Genomic DNA, 17,170 nt, shown 5'->3' with positions numbered 1-17,170 from the left:
GATGAATGAATGAGCAAATAAAGAAGTGAACAGTGGTTTGAGACCCACTACTGCCCAATGCCAACCACAATGAAATAACATGCAGAAGCTCACGTTTGCAGAGCAGGGAACCCTCCGGAAGGCCTGGATGGCCCCCAGCCGGATCTCAGGGGGGCAGCTCCTCAGGGACGCACAAGTGCTCAGCTTGGGGGTGAGAGCTACGGCCGCCAGGCCGGCATTGCCAATGGCCTTCAGCACGAGCTGGAGCTGAAACAAGATGGTGGTGGGGCCTTGAGGCCTGATGGGTACGCCCAGCCCACCCATTCAGGCTACAGCTCGCCCACTTGACAGGGACCCCATCAAGGGGCCGTGCCCAGGATGGGGCTGTCCTCACCTGGTCAGCATCTGAGGGCTCCTGGAAGGTGCAGTTGGCACCCAAGGCGTCTTCCAGGATCCTCATGAGGGAGCCAACACCAGGCAGCTGCCCGCAGGGCCCGTCCAGAGACACACAGAGGTTATGCACCAGAGCTGAGATGCCCAGGAAGGCGCTGGGGCTGGCCTCTGGGGTCTGAAGCAGTGGCTGGGGACAGAAACCGGCCCCCCGACCCCAGCCGAGAAGCCTGGTAAGGGGTCCTTCACAGGTCTCGCCATGTGCAGATCTAGGGTGCTTCCTAAAAATACAGAGGCCCCGGCCCCCCACCCCTGAGGGTCTGAATAAATTGTCCATGGTGGGACCTGCATGAGGCATTTCTTAAAACACCCCAGATGACCATTCATGTGCATCGAGGATGGAGAACCACACCTCAGGGTGTGGGGACAGGGGACATTTGGCAACGTCTAGAGACGGGATGTTGTCACAGATGGGGGACAGTGCTGCTGGCATCTAGTGGGCAGAGACCAAGGATGCTGCTAACCGTCCTCCAAGACAGCAGACAGCCCCACATGTCAACAGTGCCAGGGCTGAGAGACCCTGGGCTACATCACCAGTCTGGGGGAGCAGGGTGGGGGTGGTGAGGTTCTTCTGGGTGGACTATGGTGAAGAACCTCCGACAAAGTGTCAGGACCCACCCCGGGTGGGCGGCACGGCTCTGCCACCTCCCAAGATGTATGAAACGTGTAAGAAATAAAACCAAAGTTCTCTCTCTGTGATCAATGGGCAAAACAAGTAAGCCAGCTTTTTATGCCCTTCTGTAAAGCCGCACGAGAGACCAACCATCTCTTCTGGGACCATAGGATCCCCAAGTAGTGGCCACAGTCCCCTGTCTACAGCAGGGGAGACGGAAAGCAGACAAGCTGTGTCCTGCCGCCCAGCCAGGCTGGTTTTCTCCAAACAGCATCACCCGCCCCCAGTTCTGGGAGTGAGAGGGATGAACGGGCAAGGGCTGGGACAGCTCCCAGGCCACTGTACCTCCCGCCTGTCAGCTGGGGCGACTGGGACCACGCTGTCCTGGACCTGGTGGGGGCTTGAGGGCACCCAGCATTGGCTTTGCTCTTCTCCCAGGGTCTTGATAGGAAGTTGGGCAAAAAGGTGGAAAGAGGAAAGGATGTGCTCTGAGTGGAGACTGTCTTTAACAGAGGTGGCCCTGGGTCCAATCCAAAAGAACCCAAATGGAAAGGCACGGCCAGTAGCATTAGTGTAAATGGTGAGCAACTGCCCAGCCGACCTACTGACGAAAGCAGCTCTTTTGCCCCTTTCCTGTTCACCCATTTCTGTCCCCCCTCTAACCCTAAAAGCCTAATTATAGGAATGAGATCACTAAGCAGTTAAAACGGACTCCGCCTGACTTACGCTTTTCTGAATGCACACCATGCCTTGCCTAACCTGTCGATTCTTTTCCTAGATAAAAAGAAGTAAGAAGAAAGTAAGAACAAAGAATGACTAGCTCTCTACCCCCAACAGCCCCCTAAGGAGTCCGGCAAGCAGATCACGCGGGCAAGATAACATCTAAAGAGAGAGTCAGCCAGTCTGCATGCACAGAACAATGCAGAACCCAATCTCCTGCCCCAGTGATTCACTGAGATTCTCCCCCCGTGTTTCCCTTTAAAAACTGTCATGGCTGAGCAGAATCTTCAGAGTTGGTCTCAACACACAAGTCCACCTTCTCCCCAGACTGCCGGCTTTTCTGATTAAAGCAACTTTCCTTTCTACTGACACTTGCCTCTCAAATTATTGGCTTTTTAGTGGTGAGCAGCTGAACCTGAGTTTGGTAACAGACCCAGGAAATAAGAAAGTCCCTTGTGTATAGTGCTTGCCAATTTCCATGGTGTAAATGCTCCCACCCTGGCGATTTAAGCTGAGTCACTACAAGGGATCTGGGAAGAGATGGGGAGTCAGCAGCAGGCACATCTCCTGTGACTGGTCCACACACGACACAAGCAATGCAAATAAGCCTGAGGGTGTGGACACGGGACCGCATAGTTAAGAGCATTAGAAATTAGCCATCTCTCGGGGCTTCCCTTGTGGCGCAGTGGTTAACAGCCCACCTACCAATGCAGGGGACACGGGTTCAAGCCCTGGTCTGGGAAGATCCCACATGCTGCGGAGCAGCTAGGCCCGTGCGCCACAGCTGCTGAGCCTGCGCTCTAGAGCCTGCGAGCCACAACTGCTGAGCCCGGGTGCCACAACTACTCAAGCCCGCCCACCTAGAGCCTGTGCTCCACAAGAGAAGCCACCGCAATCAGAGGCCCGCTCACTGCAACAGAGACCCCATGCAACCAAATATAAATAATAAATTATCCATCTCGTACCTTTATTTTAATATGATTTCTCTAACTGCAAGCTTAGCTCATTTAATTTTTAATAATGGCTATGTTTATCAATCAGCTCGAAAACTACCTGAAAATCAAGACTCTCCCACAGCACATGTTGGGGCCCTTTTCGGTCTGGTTCCCTGAAGAGCAGGAGGAGACCCAGCCCTCCTTTGGGGGTCAGATTGCCCAACCCACCCAGCTCAAACAGGCCCCTCTCTTCCGGGGGCCTCACAGTGGCAGGGACTCAGCCCAAGCTGAGTCGGAGGAGGGTCATTCCAGCTGCTCAGCAGAGCTCTCCCAGACGCTCAGCCACCCTTACCCCAGGGCACTGAAGCTTTCAGCTGAGAGGAAGACAAAAATGGGGGGGTGGGGGGCTCAGAAGAGGGGAACGCTGGTTCTAGGTCTCTCGGAGGAAAACCAAGAAAGACGTATTTTATTTAATAAACACACAGCACTCCCTATGTGCCAGGCTCTGCGGTTAACAGGGCACACATGTCACCTGCTTAGAGCCTGAGACACAGAGAGGTTAAGTAACTTGGCTAAGGTCACTCAGCCAGCAAGTGGTAGAGCCAAACTTGACCCTGTAGGGTCTGGTTCCCAGGCTGGGCGCTCCCCCTGCACTCACTGTTTCTCAAAATACATATTCTGGGCTCATTTGTGAAAACCAGACCCGGGCACTGGGCATCAGACAGTGGCCTCGATTATTCCTACAGCCCAGAGCAGGGACCGCCTGGCAGCCTGGGGGAAATACAGCCTCTGCACCAGCTGTTCTTCCCTTGGGTTCATGGTCTTAACCAGGTCTGTGTGTCCACGCAAGGGTATCTGTGTGCGTGCATCTCAGTGTGTGTGTGTTTTAGAATCGCAGTGTTTGTGGGTGTGTGCATTCCTGGGTAGGTGTGCACGTGTCTCAGTGTACATGCATATCCCAGGGCACATGTCCCAATGCGTGTGTGTGCACTCATTCGAGTGTGCCCTTATGTGTGTGTGCACATGTACTGACGTGGGTGTGTCCCCGTATGTACACATGCAAGTCCCAGTGTGAGAATGCACACTTGTCCCAGTTTATCCTGGGGGCGGTGTCCAGGTGTGGGTGGATGTCCCTACTTGTCCCTGTGTGTGAGTGTCCTGGTGTGTGTGTGTACATGTATGGCATGTCTGTGTGAGTACGTCTGCATGTCCAGGTACACGTGTGAGCCCTGGTGTGTACGTCTCAATATGTCTCAATATGTGGGTACGTGGGGATATGTGTCCCCCTGTGGGTGTGTGTCCCCATATGTTCCCACGTAACCATCTTCAGGGTATACGTATGTGAGTCTTGGTACGTGTGTGTGTGTATGTGTGTGTGTGTTTCCTTTGTGGAAGGAACGGGGAACGGGGACCTGTGGCTTGGAAAAGCATGTGCAATGTTATTCCAGATTTGGCAAATGAAAACAAACACTCTGTTTTCTTAACACAGAGGAGGGAAAGCAGGGCTCGGCTGGGATGCAGGGGTTATGAAAAGATTGCGAGAAGCCACTCAGACCTGCGGGATGAGGGTTCCTGCCTGCCAGAGGCCTTCACCTCTGCCCGCTCTGCCCCAGGAAGGCTGCCAGCAGGAAGGCAGGGCAGACTTGGGCCCTCCCAGGGCCAAAGATGGAGCCAGAAGCCTGGGAGGGCTCTGTGGGGAGGGCGGGACAGCTGGAGCCACTTGGTTTGCTGGGAGCCAGGCCCCACCTGGGAGCTACAGGGCCAGGACAGCTGGGCCAGTGTCAGGCCTGGGCTCTGAGAGAGTCCAGACAGCAATGACCCTGCTTGTTTGACGGCTGCCCTGGGGGTCTGTCCAGAACTGCCAGCCTCCCTCAATTTCACAAGAGTCAGAACACCAGATCTTAATGCCAAAATCTCTGACTTAAAAAGGTTTGGTTCGGGAGCTTCCCTGGTGGCACAGTGGTTGAGAGTCCGCCTGCCGATGCAGGGGACACGGGTTCGTGCCCCGGTCCGGGAAGATCCCACATGCCGCGGAGTGGCTGCGCCCGTGAGCCATGGCCGCTGAGCCTGTGCGTCTGGAGCCTGTGCTTCGCAACGGGAGAGGCCACAACAGTGAGAGGCCCACGTAATGGAAAAAAAAAAAAAAAAAAAAAAAGGTTTGGTTCGGGACTTCCTTGACGATCCAGGGGGTAAGACTCCACACTCCCAACGCAGGGGGCCCGGGTTCGATCCCTGGTTGGGGAACTAGATCCCGCATACATGCAGCAACTAAGAGTTCGCATGTCACAACTAAGACCCAGTGCAGTCAAAATAAATAAATAAATAATAAATAAAACAGTATTTTAAAAAAATAATTCAATTAAAAGTCTGCTTCAAATATTCAACTCTTTTTTTAATCTTTAAAGATGGAAAGATGAAATCATCCCTAAGCCTATGACCACTTTTCCAATGTGACTTTAACACCCATTCATCTTGTCCCAAACCCAGTTCCTCATATCCAAACCAACCCTCCCCAAAACGCCAAGCAATTAAGCTGGTAGGAAAAAAAAAACATAGGAAGCACCATGACCTTGGGGAGGTGAAGCACTAGCTGGAAAAGACTGATCAGCTGGACTTCACCAAAATGAAGAACTTCTGCTCAGCAAAACACACCATTAATACAGCCCAGCAACAGAACAAAGTCCCGACACACACGTGTGCATGCACACGCGTCACGGACAGAATCTCACAGAGAACATGGGAGAAAGAAGCCAAACTCCAGATGCACACGAGCCCATGGGTGTGAATGTCAAAAGCAAGCAAAACCTAGTGATGGTCAGAAAAGTCAGAATCACCGTGACCTTTGGGGTCACCGACTGGGAGCTGGAAATGTCCTATATCTTGTCCAGGGGTGGTTACACAGGTGAACACGGATGCGAAAACATCAAACTGGATACTTAAGAGCAGGGCAGTCTCCTGAATGTATAGTTTAAGATGTAAGAACACACACACCCTAACTGTAACGTAGGACCCTGGGCGGGACCCTGGAACAGACAGAGGACATTAGTGGAAAAAGCAGTAGGATCTGAACAGCTGGAGTTGGTTAACAGTAAGGTAGCAAGGTCTGTTTCTTAGCTGTAGTAAACACTTTCTGGTGATTTAAGATGTTAATAATGGGGGAAGTGGGGAGGGGTGTACAGGAACTCTGTACTATCTGCAACTTTTCTGTAAATCTAAAATTATCCTAAAATAAAAAGTGTATTAAAATAATCTCTTGCTGGGCTTCCCTGGTGGCGCAGTGGTTGGGAGTCCACCTGCCGATGCAGGGGACACGGGTTCGTGCCCTGGTCCGGGAAGATCCCACATGCTGCGGAGCGGCTGGGCCCGTGAGCCATGGCCGCTGAGCCTGTGCATCCGGAGCCTATGCTCCGCGGCGGGAGAGGCCACAACAGTGAGAGGCCCGTGTACCGCAAAAAATAATAATAATAATAATAATAATAATCTCTTGCCTTCCTCCCTCCCCCTCCCTCCTCCTCCCCCTCCCTCTTTTTCTTACCCCCCTCTCCCTTCCATCCTCCCGCTTCAGGCTGCACAAAGCAAGCCTGCATCCCCAGCACATGCCCAGCTCAGCACATGTGCATCCTTGTGACAGGTTGAGAGAACAAGCAAATACAGTCCAGAGAGGTGCAAGCTCTGGTCTTGCAGGATGAGAACCTACGAGAAGCAGGTGAGAGAAGATCCTGGGCTCCGAGACAGCCGAGACTCCCACCTGCTCTGCTCACGGCGTGTCCCTGGCAAGTGGTCACAGCAGCGACACCAGTGCGTACATAACACTTAGCCCACGTCACAACAACTATTAGTCTGCACCATCACCCTGCGAGTTACTCCCACCGCACAGACGGGCACCCGAGGCACAGAAGAGTGGAGCATCTTGCCCAAGGTCGTGCTGGTAGGGACAGGGTTGGATTCTGAAGCAGAGGGATCAGGCACCAGAGTCTGTGCTTTTGGCCACTGCATTCATGCCGAACAAAGAAAGAAGGAATAGGGAGCCCGACCCTGCCCAGCACTGGCTGAGCCTCCGCAGGCCCTGGATGGCGCTGACGTCCCTATGGTCAGAGTGTCACCTGCTAGGCCATGAGCTATGGGTGATGCCCCTTGGGGCCTGGCCCTCGTCTGGCTCCAGGTCAGTGCCCGATTCCCTAATGAATGGAGCCAACCACACAGCCTAGAACAGCCCCACTGCAAACTCTGGAGGTGTGGGTCAGGGGTCAGGCCAGGGGTGAATGCTCCCTACACTCCAACTGGAGAGCGGCCAGAGCCCCTCCAGCATGAAGGACTGAAAGATCCTGCTGGAGACCCCCTCATCAGCCAGCACAGGGGTCCAGGGACCCTGGCTGGCCCATCACCGCTTCCACTCCCCACTGGTGACCTCTGAATCCTGGCCCACTACCAGTCTGGGACAGCAGGGTGAGGACTGACAAGTGACCCCACCACCAGCTGAGTGCGGACACCCCCCATGGTCCAAGGGAAAGGCACAGCAGCTGCATCACCCAGCTACCCAGCCTCCTTGGGCCTCAGTTTCCTCATCTGTAAAATGGGAGTAATAAAAGCACCTACTTCATAGAGGCAACGGGCGGGTTAAATAAGACCTCCTTGTGCTGTCAGAAATTATTGGCCTAGTTTCACATGCTTTCCTAATCTCAAGATTCATTAAATATGCTTGATTACAGGAATAATAGCAGCTCTAATTTAAAGCGCTTGGACTCTGTGCCAGGCATCGGGAGAACTGCTTCACATTCAGCATCTCATTTCTCACCATGAGCCCAAGAGGGAAGTACTGCTCCATCCCCACCTTACAGATTGGAAAACAAGCTCAGAGAGGTCAAGTCACTTGCCTAGGATCACATAACTGGGAGGGACACTGCTGAGACTCAAACCCGGATTTCTCTGACCTGCCTCCACTGGTCCCACGAGGCACCAGCACAAAGCCCGGAGGACAGAAGTTTCCCCCACCCCTCCCCACCGCATCCAATCAGCAGTGGAGCAGGGGAGGGATGACACGGGGCGGGGTGGTATGCAGAGGCTCACCAGCAGCGCGTGGACCATAGCATCTGTGGGCTGCGGGACAAACGCCAGTGACCAGAGCCACGCCTCTGTCTCATCTGCCTCCAGCTCCCCGGACACAATGAGCTCCGCCATGAGGCTCACGCAAGGCTTGGTTCCACAGGAGGGCAGGGCATCCACCAGCGGTCGCCTGAGATGGAGAGAGGTCCAGGGAACATCATCATGGCGGCCCACACACCCCAGGAGCCTTCCAGGACATCTCTTGTGAAGCCTCAGGTCATCCGGGAGCGATCAGAGGCTCGGAGAGGTACAGCAGGGACCTGTCCACACTCACACCCCCGGGAAGGGGCTGAGCCAGGCCTGGGAGCCAGGCATCCTGGCCGGGGGCCTGTGCTCTTAGGGCCACAGAGACACCAGCAGTCCAGTCTAAACCCTTGCAGTGCTGCCCACCCTGGAGACACAGCGGTTTGGGGCGACATGAGTCCCTGCCCACTGCTCTCCAGAAACCAACCATGGTCACCATGTAGGGTGAGAACCCCTTGCATAGAACAGGAATCAACAATTAGCAGGTTGCCTCCCATTAAACCTCTAATGCTCTCAGCCCAACATCAGGATCTTTTCCCTTTTTTTTGTTTTTAAGATTACCGAAAGGTTGAGAAGTTCCAGAAAGGTTTCCAACCTTTGCACAATGATAGGTCTAAACAGGAAAATGATGACTGAACGGGGGTGGGTGCATAGGTCGCAGTAGAAACGGGAGGTTCCCAGAGCTGGGGTCACACGAGGCAGCAGGGCACACGGTGGGGGGGTAGATTGGGACCCCCCCCCACCCCATCAACCCTGATGAGTGGCATCCATGGCCACAAAGGACCAGGCACCCCCACTGCCCCGCTCCACACACACCATCTGCCCATAAACAGTCTCTGGCCTCAATTTGCTCATCTATAAAATGGGAATGCTGATGACAAGACCAGCCCCAAGATGAGCGTGAGCCCTCAGGAACACAGGCCACTTCATCTGAGGAATGTCCTACCTGTCCTTCCCATCTCTCGCCCTTGTGTTTCCTCTCTTTTCCTCATAGATTTGGGCCTTGGAAAACCAGCCTCTGGGCAGAAATGGAGGAGGAGGTGAGGGCAAGAAAAATCTCTCAAGAGTGTCAGTCCTCTTGGAAACTTCTAGAGCTGGGGAGGGTCTCCCCTCTCCCTGATTCCCGACATCTAGGTAGACAAGTGAGACACAGGGGCTTGTGGGAAAATCCCGAGTGACAAGTAGGGTGAGGCAGCTCCCCAGGAAAACTCAGGGGCCCCTTCCTACACCAAATATAATTAAAACGTCCCCGAGTCAAATATCATTTATCTTTAAGCCCATAAGAATTCAATGGGGAGGGTGGGAGGGAGGGAGACGCAAGAGGGAAGAGATATGGGAACATATGTATATGTATAACTGATTCACTTTGTTATAAAGCAGAAACTAACACACCATTGTAAAGCAATTATACCCCAATAAAGATGTTAAAAAAAAAAAAAAAAGAATTCGTTGGAGCAGCACAGACCACCTGGGTCAAAAATCCCGACTCTGCTGTGTAACCTTGGGCAAGTGTCCTAACTGCTCTGTGCCTTGGTTTCCTCCCACAGCTGTAACATAGGAATAATAAAACCACCTACCTCATGGGGTCATCGTGAGGATTAAATGAGTGAATAAGACATAAAACGCTTGGAAGGTATCTGTGCCTTATTAGTTACTAAGTTTGGTGGTCATTCAATTAGCCATTTGGTAATGTTGATTTGGGGATGGGGGTCTTTCATAGTTCCAAGTCGACAAAATTTTTTCAGGTCTCAAAATCTTTTTGAGAGCCTTTGAAAAGCTCACAAGCCTGAAATCCGGATCTCAGGGGTCCAGTGAACGGCTGGACTCGGGGAAGGAGCCACAAGCTTTCCCCTGCACAGCCCTCAGCCGATGGAGTTAGGTCCTCAGAGGTTCCCCTCCACGCTTGGGGGTCTCTCTACACCCCTTGCTGGCCTCACATCAGGCAGGTCCCAGCCCTGCCCAGCACCCCTCCACCCCCAGGAGAAGGGTACCCAAGGCGCATTGGAATGCTAATTCCAGCTCTCAGCAAGAGGGTTCCTGTGTGGGGAGGGAACAATGCCTGTCTTTATCCGGCCAGGTCCTACAGCCTCTAGTCTCCCGAAGCCCCCGTGGGAACCCTCCAAGCTCCCCTCTTAATCGCCTTCTTGGCAGACGTCCCCAGACTGAAGGACGACAAGTCAGTATCACAGGGATGAGCTGAAATGTCGCCATCCATCTCTCAATGGGGACCTAGGACAGCATCAAGACTACCCAGCCCACCAGGACCCCCAGGCAGCTCCTGGCCCAGCCCCCGACTCGGGGAGAGGCCCTTACCAGTTGTCTCGGCATTTGAAAAAAGAATGTTCCCAGAGTTCCATGAGCTCATCCGCAGAGAGGCCCCGGAGCTCAGACACCAGCGTCAGGAACAGCTCTGCGGCCTAGAAATCAGAGAGGAAAGTGTGAGGCCCCAACCGCAAGGGTCACCTCATCCATCTCCTTGCCTCCAGGCATGGCTGGAAACACTAGGATCTCCTGCCTACGGTGTCACAGACCCAAAGAGAGGAGGCTGCTAGTCTGGGCTTCCTTCCACTGAATCCCAGCTCCTGGCACACAGGCTGGCCCATTCTTTTTCTTTAATTTAACAAGCATTTATTGGGCACCTACTACATGCCAGGCATGCTTTAGGGGCCAGGGATGTGCGGGTGAAGAAGAGACACGGCATCTGCATTTGTGGGCTTTATACTCTAATAAAAGCTCAATACATGTTCACTACGATTATAATCTAGTTATTATAATGAGTCAGCATATTTCACAAAGTTAGTGAGATAGCCATCTTTTCTGATATTTTTAATGAAAAAAATATGTGAACGTTTTTCAGAGTTATGAGCAGTGATGGCTAATCAACAGGGGTTTGCAGTTTTTGCCCCTTGTCTGCAGGTCTGAGCAGCACAGTCACCAAGTCTCCAAAAACCCAAGGAAATAAAGGGCTCTATTCAGAGCCCGCACCTCTCGGGTTTCAGGAGATGCTTGGCTTGGGATGCCGGCCCCACATCCTGCCTTCCCTCCCCGGTGCCTCTTCAGTCTCAGATTCGTTGCCTCGGCCCGAGCCCAAAGCCACAGAAAGAGTGACGAGGTCCTGGCTTCCCGCTGCGCTTGGCGAAGGCCAAGAATGAGCCCTCACCCCACCCAGTCAGGGGCCCACTATTGCTGGGACGGGTTTGCCTCACCTCAGGCCTCCTCCGCTCTGAGCAGCTGAGACTGAGTCCCCGTGCACAGAGCTTGACCTCAGCAAGACGCAAACGCGAAACAGGCCCCTCACAGGCCAGCGTAACCCACCCTCCCCTCCCTTCTCACCAGCACGTCTGCCCCCAGGGTCTGGGCAGCATCCCCATCGTATGCCTTCTGCCGGTGGAGCCGATGAACCCTTCGTTCTGCCTTTAATTCCTCATGCAGGACACACAAGCAGCCCCCTGTCGGGGCCGACCACCACCTTTAGAGTGGCCCTGGCCAGCATCGGCCTAGTTTGGGGCAGCTACCCCAGGAGCCCTGCTGCCTTCCGGACAGGCTCGGGTGCATTTCCCTCCAGCTGGTGGCTGCCTTGCCCGGGCATCATCTGTGAATCCCTAGACTCGGAACACATCTGCTTCTAAGACCTCCAGCACGTGTGCAGCCGCCGGGCTGGCTGGGCATCCGCTCAGGAGCAGGCCTCCTGCTCTGGGAGGCCTCAGGCTGCAAGCGTTGGCTTCAGGAACAGCTTTCCAGGGCCAGACACAGCAGGAGGGGCTGTAGCAGCTCATCCCGGAAGGCTTGCGGGTGGAGGAAGGAGGCTGTCATTCCTGCCTCCTGGGCGAGAAGCCCGTCCCCACCATCGCCACTAACAACATCTATGCAAACGGTAATAACAACGGTTACTTTGTCTGGAGCCTCAGCTGTGTGCCAGGTGCTGTTCTAGGCACTTTACAGGGACCATTTCATTTGACCTTAACCCTGTGAGGGGCCGTCATTATCCTCACTTAACAGAGAGCATTTAAGTCAGGTGCCAGTGGACACAGAGCTACTAAGTGGCAGAGCGAGACTTGAACCCACACTCTTAACCAGGATCCTACACTCAAGGCCATGGGAAAAAAAAAAGCCAGCCCTGTTTGCCAGTTTCCGAGGTGTGAATACTCCCACCGCAGCCCATCACCAGCGGCCCATGTGCCATCACTGAACGCAGACGTGGGAATCACTGTGCAGAAGCACAACACTGCATCACAGTTCCACCCTGCAGTAGATGCAAATAACCTCCAGTGCAAAGATTAAAATGTAGTAAGATAACTAGGTAGTGATGATTTTGAGCATTCATTACCTTTGTTTCGAGTATGATTCATTTTCATTGTAAGTCGGTATAACTTAGTCTCTAGTAATGTCGGTTTAACAACCAGTCTGCAGGATTTCTGGAATCTAACCATTGGCTCTGGCAAATCGGTACAAGCCAGCCTCGCACACCACAGTCCACACTTCGCTGTACACAGTCGGTGCTGAAGCAATATCTGTGACTTGGGTGTCCTGTTACGAGCAACCTGGATGGTGGTCAGGAGCTGTGCCCTCCCCAGGCGTCCTCCCTGGCAGCCCTGGGAGGGGGTGGGGCCCGACCCGCCTTGCTTCTCTCCCCATCCTCTCCTTCACTCCATCAGGCTCTTGGCCATCCCAGCCCGCTGCCCCCCACGTGGAAACTCGGGGGGCCTCTCTGCGGAGGGGTCAGGCTGGGGAATTTGCTCTCCATTGAGTCCTGAGTCCTGGTTTTGTTTCCAGACTGAAAAACCAATCTTGTCTCCTGCCCATCAGCAATGGGGAGGGGGCAAAGGCATTCTTAGCTGAAGCCCACGGGGTCGGTCCCCCCGGTAACCGACGGGCCCTCAGTCCTCCCGGGGAGGACAAGACACTGCTTGATGTGCACCAAAGCATCCCTGAAAAGCCATTTTCAGGAACAAGGTCCTTGGTAATTCACCCCCAGCCCAGGGGACCTCCCTAGTGGGAACAATTTGCTTCCTTGTTAGCATTATAAATACAGGGCAGCCGCCCTGCACCCTCTGGGGCCGGCATTGCCAGTCTCCAGGAGGGGAGACACAGGCCCACAGCACGCCTGGCCCCGAGCCACCTCTGTCGGGGGAAATGCCCAGTCAGGGGGCCAGATGGGAGGAGGCCGGTTAGGACACAGGATGTAGAGCGGCGGTTCTCAGTGGGGGTGACCGTGCTCCCCAGGGGACGCTGGCAGCCTCTGGAGACACTCTGGGTTATCATGACTGGGCTGCGGGTGATGCTGGCATCTGTGGGTAATGGTCAGGAATGCTGCTGAACATCCGACAGTGCACAAGGCGGCCCAAGGGGTCAGGAGGGCCAGGGTGAGAATCCCTGCTGTGGGCTGGTTTGCCTGGACTAACAGCCCGCTCTGTCAGCCACTAGCTGGTGGGCTTGGACCGCACCTCGCAGGGCTGAGGGCCCTTTCCTTGGGGCTGCTCTCTGACTCCCGCGAGGCCCACGAGATCAAGGATTCCAGAGAGCGATGAGCATGGGGCTTGGCTCCCTCCCGGTCCCTGAAACAGTGAACAGCCAGCTGCACACGAGTCTCTGCTATACACACGCAAAATGTGTGATGTGTGTGTACATGTGTGAGTGTTCAATAGGCATTCGGTATGTGCATATATACTAGTCTATATTTACTGATGACATATTCAACATATTTTATACATATTCAACATATTCTTAGATATGTTTTTTTCCACGTTATATCTGAATCTGATTCTTCTCCCCACCCCACCCCCGCTATCACCCCAGACCAAGCCTCCTTCTCCTCCTACCTGTGTTACTGTAACAGCCTCTTAGCCTGTCTCCCGACATCCCATTGGCCCTCAGTCTATTCTCCACCCGCAGCCAGAATGTGAGCATTGAAATATACATCAGATCACAACACCCTCCAAGGTTCCTCATTTACCCTGAGTAAAAGCAATCTGGGGAATTCCCTGGCGGTCCAGTAGTTAAGACTCTGTGCTTCCACTGCAGGGGGAGTGGGTTCAGTCCCTGGTCGGGGAACTAAGATACCGCATACCGCACGGTGAGGCAAAAAAAAAAAAAAAAAAGCAATCTGTGTGCCCCCCTAAGGGGGCGACCCTGTCCCCTCTCACCCTCCCACTCCGCTCCAGTCACAAGGCCTCCTTGCCACTCAAACTGGTGCTGAAACTCGCTCACCGTGCAGCTCCTGCCCTGGCGCACGTGCTGGGCCCGCCCCCTCTGGCAGTCCCCCCCCACCAAACCCCTATCCACCCCACTCACTCCTCACCTCCTTCTGGTCCTTACTCAACATCACCTCCCCCGTGAGGCCTTCCCAGGCATCCATCATTTAAAACTGCATCCCATGCCTCCCCCACCTGCCCCCTTCACCCCTGTTCCCCTCTCTACTTGTCTCCCCAGCCCCCTGGGGCCCATGATCCCAGGCGCAGTGGGACCTGGCTCTGCTTCCTGCATCTGAGCAGGACACAAGTGTCTGAGCCATCTCAGCCCAGCCCCCCAGGGACCGAGGGGGGCTAACCCCAGTCTGGATGCCCCCAGCCCTGTTCTCTTCTGAACTAAACGCTTCGCCTCACGCAGCCAGAGGCATCCATGAGGGCCTCTGGTGCTGAGAATTCCGGATGGAGACATTTCCAGCAGTAAAGGCACTCCCGGATCTGAGGCTGGGGCTGGACGGGCACTGGCCTCACAACATCCTTCTCCACTGACTTCACGTGAGCTACACCAAGAAACACAAAGCTTTGCACCCAGATGCCTGGTTCCCAGCCCAGACCTGCCAGGCCAGGACGTCAAAGGTTGGGGTCTGGGCATCCATATATCTGACAGGCCCCCTACCCAAGTGCTGCCCGGAGGGCAGGGGGTGTGCCTGGCACACCTGGCACCATGCCTAGAAGTGGGGCCGCACCCAGCCCTGTCCACACCTGGAACGACCTATTTCTGTCCAGCTAGGCACATGACAGCCCCCAAGTCCTCGGTCCTATAAAAGCAGCCAGTGAAACAGGCATTTATAAATTTGCGGCATCCCAAATCAACAAGCAAGTATACTTTGAACCCTCCCAGGCTGTTGTGGGATCAAAGTAAAAACACCCCATGCTTCTCTCCTTGGCACACAGGCCCTGGGACTTGAATCAGAAAAATCCCAGCATCTTTAATGCCTTCCAGGAAAGGCTAGGGTTCTCACGCTGAAGTCATCAGCAATGCTGAGATGGGCAGAAATAGTGGACACCGTGAAAGTCCCCAAAATGTCACTGGTGACATCCAGCCCTGAGCTGTGGATGGCAGGGATGTTACAACAAAGATTACTATGGGCCTAGAATGTTCTGGAAGGCATCCTGACCACGAGGCCCTGCAGGACCTGACCCCACCGGTTCTCACCGTCGAGCTCCAGCCAGGCTGAGCTGCGTGCTCCCCAAACACGCCCAGCGAGGTTCAGACTCAGGACTTTGGCCCTGGCCAAACCCTCCTTTTGGAGCACTAGTCCCCTGGATTCCCAAGGGACCAGCCCAGGTCTCAACTCCAGTGTACCCTGCTAGACCCCTGGCCTAAGGTGGCCACTCAGCCACATCCCCGCTCTGTTCTCTCAGTGCCCATCAACAGCTAAAACCCTTGTACATTTGCAGTGGTTACCATCCATCTCCCCCACGCTGGATCTTAGGCTCTGGGAAAGCGGGGACTATTTCTGTCTCATTCGTCATAAGGGCACAGAGTAAGCCCCTCATCTTGCTGAACAAACCGAAGAGTTCACAGCCTAGGCAAACCAGGGCCCTGCCAATAGGAACACTGTTCCTGTGATGTGGACGGTCCCATCAGGAGGAGAACGTGGGAAGGCAGGCTCCACACGGAGCCCAGATGCATCATTTTCTTTCCCCAGGGAGGGCGTTAAGCCTTCCTCAGGGCTCTCTTACAGGCAGGTGGAGGGCTCTGTCTCAGAACAAAACAGGCAGGGAGAAGGCACATCATCACAGCATGGCCTTGGTACTCTCAGAAACACTGTCATCAGGCACAAAGGAGGGAACCAGACAGATATCTCAGAGACCTCTGAAACTCTCTGAGCTATGAGACCTCGACATCATGTCCACCCCTTGACTTTAAACAGCTGGGAATTCCAAGGAAGGCCTGGGCCATGTGTTTTTGACTTGGTGGAAACTCCTCAATGCTGAGGCTTGGGTATGGCTGGAGATTTCCTGAGAGACCTCTAGGACAGGCCAGGTCCAGAAGGTTAGTCCATGAGCCCAAAAGGACCATTTGCCCAAAGACAGACAGAGGAGAAAAAGGCCTCCTCTAAGCTCATATCCAACCTGCACTAGGCCAAGGCTTGCACACACCAGCTAGATTTCTTCCCCTTCTTTGCTTTCACAACCAGGCATAGTTGTGCAGTGCATAACCTACCCAACAGTACACAGCAGTCCTGATACTGAACATCTGAGCAAGTAGACCGTAAAGGATCTGGTAGGAAGAGGAAGGTGTCCCAGGGAACCAGGCCCCAGGCAGACTCTGGCCTGTGGCTGGAGAAGCCACTTACCTCGAAGCTTGTGGTCTGAGCCAGGCACAGCTTCCTCACTGATGCAGCCACCATGGCCACCGTAGCCTGGGACGGTGTCTCCTCCCATTCGTACAACAGGCTGCTTGGGGTTAAGTCTCCATCGTCTGGATCTGAGATGGGAAGTGCTGGCCAGGGATGACCGCATGGGGGACATGCCAGAGTGAGTAGAAGGACCCCTGGGAGCCACCCCCTCACCCTGCCAACGCTTCCTTCAACATGTTTCTGGCAACAGGTGAGGGGAACATGCATAAGGAAAATCATGGCAGTGTTACTGCTAACAGCAAAAGACGGGCAACAGCCTATGTGCCCATCAGTAAGGGATGGCCAAATAAGCTGACTCCAAAGCCCTCTTGGGATTGACAGAGAAAACATGAAAACTTCATCCATGCAATGGAGGGTTATTCAGCTGTGACACATGCTACAACATGCATGAACCTTGAAAACATTCTGGGAAGTGAAAGAAGCCAGTCATAAAAGGCCCCATACTGGGAACTTCCCTGGCGGTCCAATGGTTAAGACTCGGCACTTCCACTGCAGGGGCCACAGGTTTGATCCCTGGTCGGGGAACTAAGATCCTGCATACCACACAGTGCGGCCGAAAAAAGAAAAAAAAAAGTCACATACTATATGATTCTATTTACATGAAATGTCCAGAATGGACTAATGAAGAGAGTAGATTCGTGGTTGCCAGGAGCTGGGGGAACAGGAGGTGACAGCAAATGGGTGCAAGGTTTCTTCTGGGGTGATGAAAACGTAGTAAAGTTGATTGTGATGACA

At 54.0% G+C, this 17,170-nt stretch overlaps 1 protein-coding gene across 1 annotated transcript in view; it reads right to left on the bottom strand.

Moving 5' to 3' along the window:
* Positions 1 to 17,170, bottom strand: part of LOC309832696 (uncharacterized protein) — a gene marked incomplete at its 5' end in the record, with an annotated part of 144,772 nt that overhangs the window by 112,089 nt on the left and 15,513 nt on the right. Inside the window, 5 exons of the mRNA XM_082670680.1 lie at positions 94 to 246; positions 374 to 559; positions 7,765 to 7,930; positions 10,138 to 10,241; positions 16,373 to 16,503. Coding sequence (XP_082526806.1) covers positions 94 to 246; positions 374 to 559; positions 7,765 to 7,930; positions 10,138 to 10,241; positions 16,373 to 16,503 — 740 coding nt within the window. The remainder of the gene's footprint in view (positions 1 to 93; positions 247 to 373; positions 560 to 7,764; positions 7,931 to 10,137; positions 10,242 to 16,372; positions 16,504 to 17,170) is intronic.

This window comes from Grampus griseus, assembly GCF_964374135.1.
Source record: "Grampus griseus genome assembly, chromosome: 14".
NCBI lineage: Eukaryota > Metazoa > Chordata > Mammalia > Artiodactyla > Delphinidae > Grampus > Grampus griseus.
Note: the sequence above shows the minus strand (reverse complement) of the source record. Positions and strands in the feature narration are given on the sequence as shown.